Source organism: Miscanthus floridulus, chromosome 1 (genome assembly GCF_019320115.1).
Source record: "Miscanthus floridulus cultivar M001 chromosome 1, ASM1932011v1, whole genome shotgun sequence".
NCBI lineage: Eukaryota > Viridiplantae > Streptophyta > Magnoliopsida > Poales > Poaceae > Miscanthus > Miscanthus floridulus.
The window spans coordinates 183,285,812-183,302,987 of record NC_089580.1 but is presented as its reverse complement, the minus strand read 5'-3'; the positions used below and the strand labels follow the sequence as shown (position 1 = coordinate 183,302,987).

General features: G+C 48.1%; 3 protein-coding genes across 3 annotated transcripts; 2 read left to right on the top strand and 1 right to left on the bottom strand.

The window, feature by feature from the left end:
• Positions 1–1,462: 1,462 nt before the first annotated feature.
• On the top strand, positions 1,463–4,648 carry LOC136504714 (endo-1,4-beta-xylanase 5-like). Its single transcript, XM_066499691.1, has 6 exons — positions 1,463–1,594; positions 1,721–1,815; positions 1,933–1,979; positions 2,675–2,897; positions 2,980–3,143; positions 3,259–4,648. The coding sequence occupies exons 2-6, from the start codon at positions 1,746–1,748 to the stop codon at positions 4,489–4,491; spliced, it is 1,737 nt and encodes a 578-aa protein (XP_066355788.1). The 5' UTR covers positions 1,463–1,594; positions 1,721–1,745; the 3' UTR covers positions 4,492–4,648.
• Positions 4,649–5,293: 645 nt separating this feature from the next.
• On the bottom strand, positions 5,294–8,850 carry LOC136504706 (uncharacterized). The gene is made up of 5 exons (XM_066499681.1): positions 8,620–8,850; positions 6,679–6,900; positions 6,154–6,329; positions 5,769–6,060; positions 5,294–5,632 (listed from the first exon to the last, which is right to left on the bottom strand). Exons 1-5 carry the CDS (start codon positions 8,697–8,699, stop codon positions 5,575–5,577), a joined length of 828 nt encoding a protein of 275 aa, XP_066355778.1. The 5' UTR covers positions 8,700–8,850; the 3' UTR covers positions 5,294–5,574.
• A 117-nt stretch (positions 8,851–8,967) lies between these two features.
• On the top strand, positions 8,968–12,280 carry LOC136504697 (elongator complex protein 5-like). The gene is made up of 9 exons (XM_066499668.1): positions 8,968–9,138; positions 9,233–9,325; positions 10,024–10,199; positions 10,284–10,330; positions 10,864–10,933; positions 11,164–11,387; positions 11,488–11,577; positions 11,700–11,775; positions 11,873–12,280. Exons 1-9 carry the CDS (start codon positions 8,969–8,971, stop codon positions 12,076–12,078), a joined length of 1,152 nt encoding a protein of 383 aa, XP_066355765.1. The 5' UTR covers position 8,968; the 3' UTR covers positions 12,079–12,280.
• The last annotated feature ends 4,896 nt before the right edge of the window (positions 12,281–17,176 follow it).

Sequence of the window (17,176 nt, the reverse complement as noted above, 5' to 3'; positions counted from 1 at the left end):
TCCGAAACTTGCAGGCTTAGTTGGTTATGTTATGTCGAACTTATGTCAAACCAATGAAAATTTTATGTGGCAGCTTATCAACTTGCGCACGGACTGCATTTATTTGCTTCATATTCGTTTCAATGCGTCGCGGCAGCACTGTCGGCGAGATTAAGTAGCAACTAGTTTGGGAACCGGCAGTCCTGGCGTATCTCGACGCCGGTGGCTGTCGTCTTGCGCGAGGGGTCGAGGAAGCCAGGGTCCATGGTCGCGTCGCTGCCGATCCTACAATATGGGACAAAAAACCAAAAAAATAAGTGATTCGTTTTTAGCCCTTATAAAAAGAAAACGGATTTTTGAACCTCTTTCACGCTCATGTCCCGTCGAGGTACTGCAGAAAAAAGAACCGTAAAATCCGATCCAATTTTTCGTAATCGATTAGTTAACATGGTGGTTAACCGTATTATGAAAGACGGAAAAAAATAATTGGCTTATCAAATTCTCTATCGAGCCGTGAAAAAGATTCAACAAAAGACAGAAACAAATCTACTGTTGGTTTTACGTCAAGCAATACGTAGAGTAACTCTCACTATCGACGCGGAAAGTTTTAATTAAACCGTCCAGGTACTGTCGCGCCATGCGCCGTGGCGCGTCACTGCCGCGGCAGACCCTGCCACGTCACCTGTCAGCGGCCCCGGTCTTCGCCACGTCAGCCTCCTACCGTGCCACCATGCATGGCGCGGCATGGCAATAGGCGCGACTAAAAGTGTTAGAGTTTTGAAGAAAAAAATAGTGTTAGATTTAAAATTAGTTTAGAAAAAGTGTTAAAAATAAAAAAATCCTAGCACACAACGATTCTGCCAATTAATTCTCCGAATCTGACGTCGGTTGTTCATGCGCTGCAGATTACTGAAACCAGTATCAGTATCCCAAATGCATGGCCTCCAGAAGATACGTTACACCGAACCTGTTACTAGGAGAAGTTCAGTCGCTGAGAACCATGCATGCAATGGGATGACTCCAGGTGAAGTTCAGTCGCTGAGAACCAATGGCTCCGGCCAGGAGAAGTTCAGAATGCGTCGCCGTTTCAGTCGGTGAACCAGTGCACAGACGAGAGGACCGTTCGTGCTCGTGCGTGCCGGCCGGGTCACCTTGCTTGCATTTGCAGAGGATACCAAACACCCTCAGGTCTCGTACCGTCTGCCGAGCCACGGCCACCACAGTTGCGAATAGAATATGGCGAGGACGGACGGCGGCAAGTGTGTGTGTGTGTGCCGCGGCGAATGAAGTCAAAGCCCGGGCGGCGCACTCACTCTTTGGCTGGCCCTCGCGGGAAGCTCTCCTGTGGGCGTAGGTGACCGCGGCCGGCAAGCAACTGCCAACGTATATCCCACGGCCGCTCGCGGGGGTGTTCGCCGCCCGTCCCGCCGTCGCCTATAAATGGGGAGGCCACGCAAAGGTCATGTCATTCCGTGGTCCCGAACCGCACTCTCTTCACCTGAGCACAGGCACGCACAACAACCTCGGAGTAGCTAACAGGCCCGCTGGGTCCGCCGTCTTCTTCCTCACCCTTCTTCACCTGAGCACAACAACCACCTTGGCTTCTGAACGCAGGGTACTGCTGCACCTACACCTGCACCATTGTCCATTGCTAGAGCTCTGTTGCTCTGTACAACTACCATGCATGTCGCCGCCATTGCCTAGACAGGCGCGTTATTGATGGTTGGTTGCTTTGCTGCAGATTGAGTGCCGCTTGCCGAGACAAGATGACGACCAAAGTTAACGGTCTGATGGATAAACTGGCCTTCTGGCTCGGATGGATTGCTCTCCTGCAAGGTAAGGGTACTCCTAGAAGCCTCTGGTTCATGCCTCACTGCGCTGCCATTGCATTCTCTGAGAAACTTGGCCTGTAACTGACATTGCTGCTTGCTGGTTCGTTCTCCGTCTGTGCAGGCTGCATGGTGAAATCTCTTCCATACGATTACTCTGCAAGCATCGAGGCAAGTCCCTGCTCATGTGTGCATGTGTGATGTGTCAGTATTGCTTTCGCAGTTTCAGCTGCCCATTACCCATCTGGGTAGGACACATTCGTGGTCCAGCAGAAGCTTCACTGGCCGGCATTCTAGCTTAGTTTCGCAAAATAATATAATCATTGCCAATTGGCTGCCTTTGTCACGGGCTGCACGATAATCCACCGCACGCAATTCGTTCCTGTTGTGAGCTAACTACTACTACTTAAGATGGAATTCCCATCGTCCCTACGTACGTTATTATATGCTTTTCAGTGCCATGCACGACAGCGGCGCCGGCGCCGGCGTAGTAGCTGTGGTCCGTCGACGTCGAGTGTGTGTTTACATGTCATATAAACCACGCCAAGCTCGACAAAAAGGACAGCATTTTAGACTCCACTCTCCCAAATTTAAAAGACTAAATTAGTTTGGTCCACGTGGCATGCTGCACAAGTAAGCTACTAAACCATTGTTAGAGCGATGGATTGTCTGATAATCTCAGGTACACGCATGCGTGTTTCTTGCTATACAGCAAAGCAAAGCATCTGCCTATTGCCAAGATCAAAGGAACATGCCTTCGTTAAGGATTCCGATGGGAAACTTGCAGCTGCATCCGCCAAATTCAAATTGATCGATTAAAATTTAAAATTTAACGGGAAAAATTTATTGATGGCCGCGTGGTGCAGTGCTTGCCGGAGCCGCTGGAGCCGCAGTACGGCGGCGGCATCCTCCGTAACGCCGACTTCAGCGCGGGCCTCCGGGGCTGGTCCACCTTCGGCTACGGCAGCATCGCGGAGAGCACGTCGGCGGCGGGCAACGGGTTCGCCGTCGCGCTCAACCGGACGCGGGCGTACCAGAGCGTCAGCCAGAAGGTGTACCTGCAGGGCGACACGCACTACACCCTCTCCGGTACGATGGATCGATCGGCCTCGTCGCGTGTGCTTTGCGATTTCTTTCGACTGAGACTGATCAGCTCCGTCGTTGGTTACAGCGTGGTTGCAGGTCAGCGACGCAAGCGCCGACGTGCGGGCCGTCGTCAAGACCGTCGGTGACTTCGTCCACGCCGGCGGCGTCGTCGCCAAGGCCGGGTGCTGGTCCATGCTCAAGGGCGGTCTCACCGCCGCGTCTTCGGGTCCGGCCGAGCTCTACTTCGAGGTAGGAATCAGAACCAGTAATAAGGTTCATTAATTGGTTGTTGGCCTCGCAAATTTTACACGGTGTGAGAGCGAGTGAGACCGATCGATATGAGATTGTGCGTCCGTACGTGCAGAGCAACGCTACGGTGGACCTGTGGGTGGACAGCGTGTCGCTGAAGCCCTTCTCCAAGGACGAGTGGACGGCGCACCGCGCCCAGTCCGTGGTGGTGGCGCGCAAGAAGACGGTGAGGCTTCAGGCGACGGACTCCGCCGGGAAGCCGCTGGAGGGCGCGGCGGTGTCCCTGGACGCGGTCCGGATCAACTTCCCGCTGGGCGCGGCCGTGAGCCGGTACATCCTCACCAACTCGGCGTACCAGACGTGGTTCGCCTCCCGCTTCGCGGTGGCCACCTTCGAGAACGAGATGAAGTGGTACAGCACGGAGCCGGCGCCCGGGCGCGAGGACTACACGGTCCCAGACGCCATGATGGCGTTCGCCAAGTCCAACGGCATCGCCGTGCGTGGCCACAACGTGTTCTGGGACCAGCCCAGCCAGCAGCCCGGGTGGGTGCAGTCGCTTCCATACCCGCAGCTGCTGGCGGCGGCGTCGCGGCGGATCCGCTCCGTCGTGTCGCGCTACGCCGGGCAGGTCATCGGCTGGGACGTGGTCAACGAGAACCTGCACTTCAACTTCTACGAGGGCCGCTTCGGCTGGGACGCGTCCACCGCCTTCTACGCCGCTGCGCGCCTGCTGGACGCCGGCTCCGCGCTCATGTTCATGAACGAGTACAACACGCTGGAGCAGCCGGGCGACATGGCCGCGCTGCCGGCCAGGTACCTGCAGCGCCTGCAGCAGATCATCGCCGCCTACCCGGAGAACGGCGCCGGCATGGCCATCGGCCTCGAGGGCCACTTCACCAACCCAAACATCCCCTACATGCGCGCCGCCCTCGACACCCTCGCCCAGGCCGGCATCCCCGTCTGGCTCACCGAGGTCGACGTCGCCCCAGGCCCCTCGCAGGCGCAGCACCTGGAGGAGGTGCTGCGGGAGGCGTACGCGCACCCGGCGGTGCAGGGGATCGTCATCTGGTCGGCGTGGCGGCCGCAGGGGTGCTACGTCATGTGCCTCACCGACAACAACTTCAAGAACCTGCCGCAGGGGGACGTCGTGGACCGCCTCATCGCCGAGTGGCGCGCGACACCGGGGGCCGGCGCCACGGACGCGCAGGGCTACTTCGAGGCCGAGCTCGTCCACGGCGAGTATAAGGTCACCGTCAGCCACCCGGCGCTCAACAGCTCCATCTCCCGAAGCGTCAAGGTGGAGCTGGGCACAGGGAGTGAGCACTACTTCATTGACATGCAGGTCTAGACCAGCCGGATTATTCTTCAGTTGCTAGGTGTAATGTAAGATTTCAGTCAGGCTCTGGATCATTACCGGTTAATTACCTGCTGTCGGTCAGAACTGTGAAAGCTTAGAAGCTTAGTCATTCGTGTGTATCAGTTTTCACTTTTCACCTTGGAAAATTGCAACGGAAGGCAAAGGAAAAGAACATTTTTAATACTGCTCTCCAAGATTCCAAAGTAAAATGTTCCATGCTTCAGCTTATCATTCCTTTCCCTTTTTTTTTTCATAAAGCTTATCCCCCCTTTGGCTTTGGCTTCAGGTCAACGTTAACTGCCCCTCTCGCCATTTTGATGCTTATTTTTTCTTATATATGCGTTTCTTATATGCAACAAAACAAATCTACATCACTCTGCTATTCTACTCGACATCACGTCACAAGAATAAGTTCAAAGACGTAAACTGAAAACCACAAACAACGACATGTACGTACTCTGATAAATATGGAGCTAGGCTTTTGTCTCATTGGGTAGAACATTTTGTGCTCTATTGCAAAGATCTCCATCGGAGCAATTAATTTTTCAACCATAATTAGCTAGAATGATTAGTGACAGAACAGAAGAAAAGTAGCACCCCAATAAAAGTAAAAAGGGACAAAACTCCTAATTATCCCTAAAGAAATTCCACAGAGAGTTTATTCTTTGAGATGCCATCATCCCAATTCCCAACTCACGATTATGACCTCTGTTAGTTTTAGTAAGTCACGTAACCAACGAGTTGACGTCATCTAGAAGCCAACAAGCAGAATTATGGGCGAAGTACAGGCATAAAAAATGTCATATTTTCGTCCACAGCACATCCAAAGTCCCAAAATGAGTTGCATTATTTGCTACAAAACAAACCCATGTCACACTCTACACAGTTTAAATGATGTGAACTCTGTTATTCTACTCAACATAGCATTCGCATTACAACAGTAAGTTTGAAGATGAAAGAGAAAAAGCACAAACAGCAATAAAAGCTCTGATATACATCACTAATTAAACAGGAGATACTATGGATAAGAAAGCAACTCTTTGATCGTGACAACTTTCTTAAAGCACCAAGTCGTCACGAAGCTTCAACAAAGCCGAACTTGCCAAGCACTGCTGCTGTTTCCTTCCTTGAGCTGCAATTTTGCACTTGGTGTCAAAGATTATTTTTTCTAAGCATTGTGGTAGAAACAATTTCATGCTTCCATCGCTCAATTTGATGAGAACATTTCATTAAAGTTTTGAGGAATTGATACAACTAGTACCGCTTACCTTCCATCTCTCAATATCTTGTAAAATCCTGGTGTTATTAGATCAACAATTGTTGAACCAGCACGCCCAGAAGGAAGTACTCCACCATCAAAGACATATGAACAATGTGGCCATAAACCCTCAAAATCTTTGACACAGACACTACTAGGCTGTCCGCTTAAGTTGGCGCTTGTAAGTGCAAGTGCACTTCCAGCACCATGAGCAATGGATCGTATGAAATCCAGATCCGGCACACGAACTCCAATGCTATCCAAGCCAGGATTAAGTGATGTCTCTAATATGCTGTTTTCACCTAAATGTAAACAAATGAATAGTATGATCAATGCCTGAGCTTGCTTAAGATAGATGCTACATAAAACTAAGGAACACAGTGTGGTAACTGCACCTCGTTTTAGAACAACAGTGACAGGCCCAGGAAGTAGACTATCAAGCAAGCCATGTGGCAAGTGGTCCACTAAAGCAAACCGTGATATGTCTGAGACATCAGCAACACAAATTGCCAGAGGCCGTGTTTGTATGCGCCCTTTGATCTCATAAATACGATTAACTGCTCCCGCAGAGCTGTCATGAAGAGTGTTTTAAGAAACCAAACCAATAAAGAATAAAAAAAATGAAACACAGCCAATGAAACTCCTAAATGAAATTCTCTTCTTCAAACTTCAAAGGATGAATCAGTACTAATTTCTAGCTGGGGATGAAAGCAGAATCGAAAACTAACTAAAAGAGAAATATGAAATATTTGTGTATGTTTCCTCTCACTTATTTTTATGGGTACAGATTCCTCATTACTTGATCCTGCAATTATTACAAAAGAACCTAATATTGCTGTATAGCTGTATTGTGTCCTAATATGGGGCAAGTCATATATGCATTAAAGTTCCTATGACACTAGGGGGAAGAAAACACTAACCAGGCATCACACGCAAACCCGTATATGGTATCAGTGGGCACCGCAATCACTTCTCCTCTGTTGATTGCATCAGTTGCTTTCAAGACATGATCTTTTATTGCTGGGAAAATGTTTTCTGCTGTGGCATCTATTCTGTGAGCTGTGCTTTCTGACACCCTAACTGAGCAGGATACTTGAGACTTCGTCTCATATTGAGAGGGTAATCTGCTTACCTTAACAAAGCTGAACATAGAAATGTGTCATCATGTCATTATGCCATGTAGTAATGCCGATAAAAGAAACAAATAGTTCTCCAGTGCACAAAAAAAGAATCTCCATGAAAAACATAATTCTCAAGCAAATAATTTTCATGGAATACTTTATTCCAGTAGCAATACATGACATAATTTGGAAACTGAGGTTGAAGTTCATCATGCCCACAATTTTCTCAGTACTGTTTGTGTCTGCAGTTCACTGGCAAACCAAGAAACCTAAGATCCCAATTTTCTCGTGACTAAAGAATACACAGAATATCAATTAGCAGACCCAATCTATACTAATGATATGAAGTTGGTAGCATGGGGTAACAACAAGCTCAATCAGAACAAAGGTACTACCAGGCCCAGGTGCCCCAGCGCAACAGCAGGGGAAGCGCGGCCACTGGCCTGGGACCCAGATGACAAGGGGACCTGAGCTTGGCCAGCTAGTATTACTTATTTACATATATAAAATATACAAGCACACCAATCTTGATTGTTTTGTTTATATACACCTTTGACCATGGTGCAGCCTTTTGCGTTCCAGCACTAGCCCCCCTCATAGCTTAATGCTTATAAGCTTCCCATATCATGATTCATGATATCCGTTCATAGCTCTCTGCTGAAATTTTGTCTAGCCTAGTCTCTGTTACCACTAAAAACTCAAATGTGTACTCAAGACAGGCTCTGTTATATACTTATAACTTCAGTGTGCTCCAAAACATCAAATTCATGTGAATTTGTTCCTTGCTTTCATCTCTTATATTATTAATATGTGGTAAGTAACATGTGTATCTGGATGTGGGAAAATAAAGGAAACACACAAACGAATTAATACACATATTCTGTCAAAAAGATCCTGAATTCTAGACTTGTTAAGAATTTTCTTTCTTTCTTTTGCCTTTGGAATCTAGCACTAACAATATTTCTTGAAGAATAATGAACTGAAATTGAAAACATCTCAATGAAATATCTTTTATTTATTAAAAAATAACAAAATTTTGTTCCCTAACAATAGTTCATGTTCGTGCAATATTTGGAATCGCAATAACAAAAAAAAAATTGTCTAAGGGCCTCCACCTTTGCTTTGCCCCAGGCCACCAAAATCTCAGGGGCGGCGCTAGCTGCTACTGGTGGGCACTTTTACTTTACAAGATACAGTGATGATCGAATACAAAAGAATCACTTGCCATCACATGATTTGTATCCAGGTAGTTGGGAGGGAACACAACTGTGAAACAAAGGAGCATGAAAACATACCATAGTAATTTAACTGCTAAATAAAGTTAGGCGACCCAGTAATGATACTAACGCGCCAATTTGTGGCAGTGCCGGAGGTATATGTAATTGTCAGGGTCAACTCACCCCCACGAACTTTCCAATTTCAACTGTGAAACCATCAAATCACTCTTCTAAGCAAACAAAAAAAAAATTATATTGTGTTAGCACTGCGAAGCCCAGTGCCTGACCCCGGTGCACAATACTCTGGCTCCGGTACTGGGCAGTGGCATGCTTATGCGCACTAGCAGAACAACTCATGCTAGATGTACACTCCTACATGTCAATCCTTTGTTTCTATATATACGTATTTAAATAACTGATAATGCCTAATAAGCATATCAAAATTATGAAACGAGGGCATCGAACGATTAGGGAGCAAGCGGAGGAGAATTGACCAGAGATAGACAGAGAGAGATGATAATACCTCCGAGCGAGAGGTCGCCTGGTTGACGGAGCACAGACCAGCGGCAGCCTCTCCCCCGCCGCCTTCGCGCACGCCTTCATCTCCCCTCTCCCCTCTCCCCTCCTCTTTGCCCCCCGCAGGCCGCCGCAAGAGAGGAGAACGAGCAGCGGAGCAGGAGGTGACACGAGGTTTCGAGGCAGCGTCAAACGAGTTCGCCTTGACTAATATCCGACAGGGGTAAGGGGTCCCGTGTCTCTCTGACAGCTGGGCCCCGCGATACCCCTGGCTTCCGGCCTTCCGGGAGTTTGGCACCCGTCTCGGGCTCTTGTGTGAGCTAGGGTTTAGGCACTAAGCGGCGGCGGCGGTGAGGATGGCGGAGGCGGTCGTGAGGTGCCTCCGGGACGGACGGCTCGACGGCGAGCACGCGCCGGCGCTGGCTGTGGAGGGATCACTCCAGTGCTGCCCGCTCGCGGCTGGCGCGATGCTCCACATCGCGGCCGCATTCGCCTCCCTGGTCGCCGCAGGGAAGGCGCAGGCTAGGTTTTGCCAGTCTCTTTGCCTCCTGGTGCGTAGGCTTTGCGTAGATTTGGCTGATGATGTGAATTAGCTTGGTTGTGAATTTTTGGTGGTGCAGGGGGCTGGTGGTCGTGGCATTTGATCGGAGCCCACTGGTGTACCTGGAATTCATGCGGCGCCGCGGCCTTGACACAAATGCTTTGGACCGATGGTATGATCTCACAGAAGCATTTCTGATAAATAGAAGGTGTTTGTTGTGCACGGACCGAATTCGTAAATATTTTTCAGACATGCGGAATGTTACTCCGACATGGACATTGGTGTTGGAATTTGACTCCAATTTGGGTCTCCTATTCAGAATATATTTTTTTTCACGACAAAAGATGTTGGTGCAAAATTGGCAATTTAATAAATTTTGGAGTAATTGCAAAACAAGAGCCTCTTTTGTATCAGGGTGGTGTACTGCCAATGTAGCTCCTCTTAAGCATAGATCAAAGAAGATTCTTATATTAACTAACTTTCTGGAGTGGGAGCTTATGCATTTCCATTCATGCTTAAAATATATCAATAATTTTGATTTTCTGTTGGTCTTGGTTGGTTGAGCACAAATTTAACTATCAGTATCTCAGCGTGTGCAAAATCAAACATTGGATTCTTTGGTAACACAAATACCAGAAACATCTGTAGGGTCACTATGCAAAGAAATTTTAAATTTTAAATTCATAAATGTTCATACAATCTCCTTTCCAATTTAAAATCTGAAGTTGATATACCGAGTTGGCAGTTTGATATGCCATCTGAAGAGTTAAATGCTCAAGCTAACTGGACACTCTTTTGGCACACTATCTGTAAGGCAGAATGCATTCCTTCTGATAAAACGTACATGACAAGTTTACATGCATTCAACAGTGTTCGAATATTGGATTGCTATTCTGACCCCCTTGGATGGAAGCAGAAGATTCAAAATCAGCAGCATCAAGGGAACAGTGCAAAGCAGTTCTCAACAAACAAAGAGAACATTACTGTTTATAGAAGTGTGAAGGATGTTACAAAATTGATGTCCTCCATTACTGAACTTGGAGGAGGTATTATTTGCCATAGAGCGTTTGACCTGTTATTATTCCTTTGTTTCTGCCCTAATCCTAATTTGCTTACATTACTGATGTCAGGTTTTGAAGGAGAAGGCAAAAAGTATTTTTCTGTGGCAGTTGACTCAGTAAGAACTAACTACTTCTCTCTGACATTTTTGTGGGTGGAAACAATACCTGAGTTCGGATTATGTATAGTAACTTTGTTTCCCCCGTTGACAAAACTGGGGTTCCTACTGAGATTAATACCATTTGTTGAAGATTGTTTCATCGTCCATGTTTAATTATCTATGGAACTGATTTGACTAATGTTGTGGAAGTATGAGACATAAATAAACAGAAGATATAGTCTTATACTTCAATGGTTTTGTTATTGGAGTTCAGTTATTGTTCAATAGGTTGAAATTTTGGTGAATCATCATTAGCATATCTTTAACTAACAGCCAAAGCATTATCTCACTAACAACAGAGCAGTATGACATCAATCAAAAGTATTCCACTATTTGCTTTAGTTGGCATTGTTTACTGTTTGAAGGAAAACCCTATATTATCTCTTTATATAATCCAATATTTGAAAAGATGAAAGTCCATTGACTCATTGCTCTTATATATTCAACTTTCATTTGATACTTAACACCAAACATCCTCTATGTTATTTCAGATTAGCTCCATGTTAAGGCATGCTTCAGTGCCATCAATTTCAGGCCTTCTTACTAATCTTCGAAGCCATGGTATCCCTGCTTGTTCTATCTTCCATGCATATCATAGTGTTAGTGTAACCTTCTTGAGCAGCTGAACATAATTTCTAGCAGTGTAATAATATTTTTGGGGATGTGAATCATCTTTGTCTTTTAGTGTTAGTATAGATCTGCAACATTGTACATGCCTATTTCAAACTCTGGACTTTTAAATGCCTTCAAGTAACACTAAAGTGTATTAATATATATCTGTCCTATTGTAGAACAAGTATCATCAATCTTTTGGATGATACATTCAGACCTCCATGAGCCCAAGGTGCCCCGAGCATTTGAATGTCTTTCCACTATGGTTGCTTGTGTGGAGCCAGCGCTTGTGGATCCTGTTTGTGGAGAGAGTCCTGGAAACTTGTCTGTCCTTGAGCAAAATTATTCAAAAGCAAAATTTATTGTGCGCCTTAAAAGACGAAATGGACGGGTGAAGCACCTTGTAAGGCTCCCTGCTGCTCCAGTGTTCTTATTTTTTTCTTTGCTTCTAAATTCAATTGAGGAAAGCCTGTTGATATTTGGTACAAACCCTACCTGTGCAGTACGAGGACCTGTATATTGAGGGGAATGATATCAAATTTGATTCGGCTCCTTCTGTAAGTATAGAAGTGAACCAAAGTCTAGTGCCTAAGGTTAGTTCCTACACTCTAGATTCTAGAAGAATTAAATACTGTTGTGGGCCACTTATGTTAGTTGTTACTCCTATTTACAAATATTGGTCGTTGTTGTAAATTGTGATAAGTTGGTTCAACAGGCTCAGTTCAATCTTGAGCTGTCAGAGAAGGAGCGCAGTGACAGGGCAAATGTTGTTCTTCCTTTTGAACATCAAGGTAAATTTTATATGAAGTAAAGTTATTTCTGAGGTTGTGTTTTGATTCTGGGAGGTGCATTGCATCTGGAACTTGACTTTCCCACATTTTATCTCAGGAAATGGCGAACCAATTCGTATATATGATGGTCGCCGGTCCCTACCTGAGGCTCAACATGACCTGAGCTTAACCGCACCGGCCCTTGTGGATGAAATAAAAGCTCCCAAATCTGGAACTGCAAAGGGTGAAATACATTACTTCCGTGACTCAGATGACGAGCAACCTGACTCAGATGAAGACCCAGATGATGATTTGGACATATAAAGTGTGAGTGTAGGTGCTCTTTACTTTAGTAGGTGGTATGCGCAGATGAACTTAAAGTATAGGTTTGAATATATGTAAGTATGAGCGTTGAGAGTTGCTATCTTTTGTAGGTTAGTATTTTTTTTAGCGCTTCCATGCTTTACCTTGTCAATCGTAGTTGCACAAACCTTGAAGCGCTAAAATTAATGAATTGTATTACTTATTTTGGAGTATGTTTGCACAAATCAACCTTGCTAAGTTTTTGATTGAACTCAAAGAATTTGGTGTTTACATCTGTTTAATATATTGAATGTTTTGCTTCCCATTCTTGGCCACATTGTAGGTAGCAGAAACCTTAGCCAACACTTTTTACTTAGATGAAGTTTGATTGACTAGTTTGTCCAACAAACAAAAAAAAAATGCATAAATGACATGTAGGGGCATGGCTGACTATTTCCCCCCCTCTTTTAGGCTATGTTAAGGCTGAAGTACGCAATAACAATAATTTGGGTGCATAATTCTTTATTAATGAGTTGTTATATTTAATGATATAGGACGATTTTGTTAAAACGAAATCTTACATATGAACTTCAAATGCTCTGATCTCACTGTAACGTGGCTGGGTGAGTCTAAGAGAACTCCTCACGAAATGTAGGCCCAACTATTCGGATTTTGGATATAAACAATCACATGTATGTTGGTCCCTCGGCTGCCCTGCACAGGTAAGCTTACCAGCACACTCACTCACTATGGCTAGAAGTAAAAGAAGATATTGAGAACAGCTCACACACACACAACACAAGCCCAGCGCTGGTCGAAAGCTCTGTCTCTGGATGTGGCAAACTGAACTGATTTGTTGTATTGCCTTTGGATAGAATATATATAACTCTAGCTGTACCTCTACCAGGTACATAGTTGTTGGTGAGTACACCAACTACCTACTACCGGAGTACAAGAGTACATCAACTACCTACTCATAAGGTACAGAGTACACTAACTATCTACTCCTAAGGTACAAGGGTACACCAACTACCTACTCCTAAGGTATAAAGCTTAGCTCAGTCATCTCCACTCTACATGCCTGAAGTAAACCACTACTACTATGTTCTACTGCCTTACTGCTATAACTACAGGAGCTGGTCGGTAGAGCCGATCAGTCTCCAACTCCCAACAGGGAGTGGTCAGCCGAGCCGACCATTCTCCAACAATGGAGAAACGAGAGCAGCAGATTATGTCTTACAATTCTTCCCCTAATCCTGCTGCTAACCCGATGCCTTGATCTCATCCATGCCAATCATCTTCCTCAGCTCCATGAACCGCAGGCGTCCGAGTGACTTGGTGAGGATGTCAGCAAGCTATCTGCCGGTCTCGACGAACTCAATGACGATCTGCCCTCCATCGATACAGTCCCGGAGTAAGTAGAACTTGATGTCAATGTGCTTACTCTGACGTGGAGGACAGGGTTCTTGGTAAGGGCGATGGCGGGCTGGTTGTCCAGCATCAGAGCTGGCAGGTGAGCTTCCTCGCCGGTCAGCTCGCCCAGCAGCCGGCGCAGCCAGACAGCCTGGCACGCCGCCCTGGCCGCTGCGACGTACTCCACCTCACACGTCGACAGCGCCACGATCTTTTGCTTCAGCGACTGCCAAGCAATTGGGGCCACTCCAAAGAAGACGAGCACGCCAGAGGTGCTCCGTCGCCCATCAATGTCGCCCGCCATGTCCGCATCGCTGAAGACAGTGAGCTTCGGCTCACCTTCCTTTGCCTTGGGGGTGCCTCACTGAAGACCGTGAGCCGCAACCCACCCTTGCCGCCACTCTTGGGGAAGATGATCGCTTGATCGAGCGTCCCCTTGACGTAGCGCAACAACCTTTTCACTGTCGACCAGTGATCTTCGCGCGGGTCCCCCATGAAACGACTAACGTACCCAACCACGAACGTAATGTCCGGTCAGGTATGAGTGAGGTAGCGTAGCCCGCCGACGATGCTCTGGTAGCGCGTCGCGTCCACCTTCGCAGCAGTGCTGTGCTTGCTCAGCTTTAGCCGCTCCTCCATCGGAGTCGCGCATGGCTTGCACTCCGCAATGCCGCCGCGCTCCAACAGCTTCTCCGCGTAGGCACGCTGACCTAGGGAAATGCTCTGCTTCCCCTGCCTCACCTCGATGCCAAGGTAGTAGGAGAGCGCGCCGAGATCACTCATCTTGAAACGAACCGCCATCTCGCGCTTGAAACCGTCGATGTCCTCTACTCGCGCTTCGGTGACGATTAAGTCATCCACGTACACGTCGCCGACGAGCTCGTCCTTCCCCTGTCGCCGCGTGTAGAGCGCGTGCTCTGTAGCGCAGCGAGTGAACCCAAGCTTGCCCAAGGTGGCGTCGAGCTTGGCGTTCCACGCCCGAGGGGCCTGTCGTAGCTCGTAGAGCGCCTTGCGCAGCTTGAGCACCTTGTGCTCAGCGCCCTTGACGGCGAAGCCCGGAGCTTGCTTGACGAAGACCGTCTCCGCGAGCTCGCCGTTGAGGAACACAGACTTGACGTCGAGGTGGTGGACGCGCTAATCCTTCGCTGCTGCCATGGCCAACACGCTGGAGCAAAGACTTCCTCGAAGTCAATGCCCTCACGCTGCACGAAGCCGCGGGCGACGAGCCAAGCCTTGTACTTGACAATGGCGCCACGCTCGTCCTGCTTCACCATGTAGACCCACTTCAAGCCGATCGGCCTACAGCCCACCGGTGGATCTACCAGCTCCCATATGCCATTGTCCTCGATAGCCTTCATCTCTTCCAACATCGTTCATCGCCAATTGGCGTCGCGTTCAGCCACTGCAAACGTCGGTGGCTCCTCGGCACTAACAAGGAGCAGCTTTGGATCGTCGAGCAGCCGACTCGATAGGCCTGTGGCCCCTGCATTATCGACGATGTTGTCCAGGCTACGGAACCACACCTCCTCACCATCGTGGAAGGCATCCACGAACTCACTGATGTCGCTTGGAGGGGAGGTAAACTCGATCGGTGGTCCCCGGCCTCCCTGTTCTACCGGAGTGGTCGGCATCATTGCTGGACCGCTCGGTACCACTGTCAGAATGGTCGGATCCACTGCTGGAGCGGTCGGCGCCACTCCTAGAGTGGTCGGCTCCACTGCTGGAGCGTTCGGCACTTCTGCTGAAGTGCTCGGCACCCCCTCTGGAGTTCTCGGCATTGCTGCTGGACCACTCGGCACCACTCCTAGGGTGGTCGGCACTTCTTCTCCAGCGTCTCCACCACCGTGGATGACTAAGTGTTCGACGACGAAGGTGCTGCTCAAGCTGCCAGCTTCCCCAGTGCCCGGACCCTTTCAGTCCCAGGCTGTCATCTCATCGAACACCACATCCCTAGAGATCACAACCTTGCCTCTCTTAGGATCATAAAGGCGATAGGCCTTGCTGCCCTCCTCGTAGCCCAGGAGCACCATCGACGTGCTCCTGTCTTCCAGCTTGCCGAGGTGAGGCTTGGTGTTCTTCACATGGCCGACACAGCTGAAAGGTCCTAATGGCTAGATGGGGGGTGAATAGCCTAATAAAAATTTCTACAACAGCACTTAACAAAATGGTTAGACAATTATGAGGCGAAGCAAGTGTTGCGCTAGCCTACTCAAAATGCAAGCCACCTACCACAATTCTAGTTTAGATAGCATCTATTCACACAATAGCTATGACACTACTCTATGTTAGTGTGCTCTCAAAGACTAACTAAAGAGCCACACTAACTAAGCAAGCAAGCTCTCACAATTAGCTACACTAAAGAGCTTGTCAACTAGTTTGCAGTAAAGTAAAGAGAGTGATCAAGAAGGTTATACCGCCGTGTAGATGAAGAAACCAATCAATCACAAGGATAAATAACAATGAAGACCAATCACCTCGGAATCAATGATGAACACAATGATTTTTTTACCGAGGTTCACTTGCTTGCCGGTAAGCTAGTCCTCGTTGTGGCGATTCACTCACTTGGAGGTTCACGCGCTAATTGGCTTCACACGCCAAACCCTCAATAGGGTGCCGCACAACCAACACAAGATGATGATCACACAAGCCACGAGCAATCCACTAGAGTACCTTTTGGCGCTCCGCTGGGGAAAGGCCAAGAACCCCTCACAATCATCACGATCGGAGCTGGAGACAATCACCACCCTCCGCTCAACGATCTTCGCTACTCCAAGCCGTCTAGGTGGTGGCAACCACCAAAAGTAACAAGCGAAACCCGCAGCGAAACACGAACACCAAGTGCCTCTAGATGCAAACACTCAAGCAATGCACTTGGATTCACTCCCAATCTCACTATGATGATGAATCAATGATGGAGATGAGTGTGAGGGCTTTGACTAAGCTCATAAGGTTGCTATGTCAATCAAAATGGCCAAAGATTATGAGCTACAGCCGGCCATGGGGCTTAAATAGAAGCCCCCACGAGATAGAGCCGTTATACCCCTTCACTGGGCATAACGCGGGCTGACCGGACGCTCCGATCAGTTGACCGGACGTTGAGCCTCCAGCGTCCGGTCGCTCGTAGTCAGCCATGTGTCCCGACTTCAACGGTCATCTGCCTTGATCGGACACTGCTCTTGAGTTGACCGGACGCTGAACACCCAGCGTCCGATCGTTTACAGTAAGGTTCCAAAATCAATTTTTGCTGACCGGATGCGTCCGGTCATGCTTGACCAGACCCTGCCAGCGTCCGGTCACACTGTGACTTCTTACTGTGCTGACCGACAACACGACCGGACGCAGCCCTTTAGCGTCCGGTCGCAGAGCGACCCAGCGTCTGGTCGTTTGACCAACGCCAGCATCTTCTCTGCTACACCTGACCGGACACATCGGTCCAACCGAGGCTAACGTCCAGTCACTTCCAGTGACCTCCGTCTTTTCTGTCTAGGGCGCCGGTGGCACCGTCGGGCTGTCCGCACTCTACGGGCGGACACTCTGCTCGTGGAGTTACTTACCCTTGCACCTAAACTTCACCACCCTTGATCAAATGTGCCAACCACCAAGTGTATCACCTTGTGCACATGTGTTAGCATATTTTCATAAACATTTTCAAGGGTGTTAGCACTCCACTAGATCCTAAATGTATATGCAATGAATTAGAGCATCT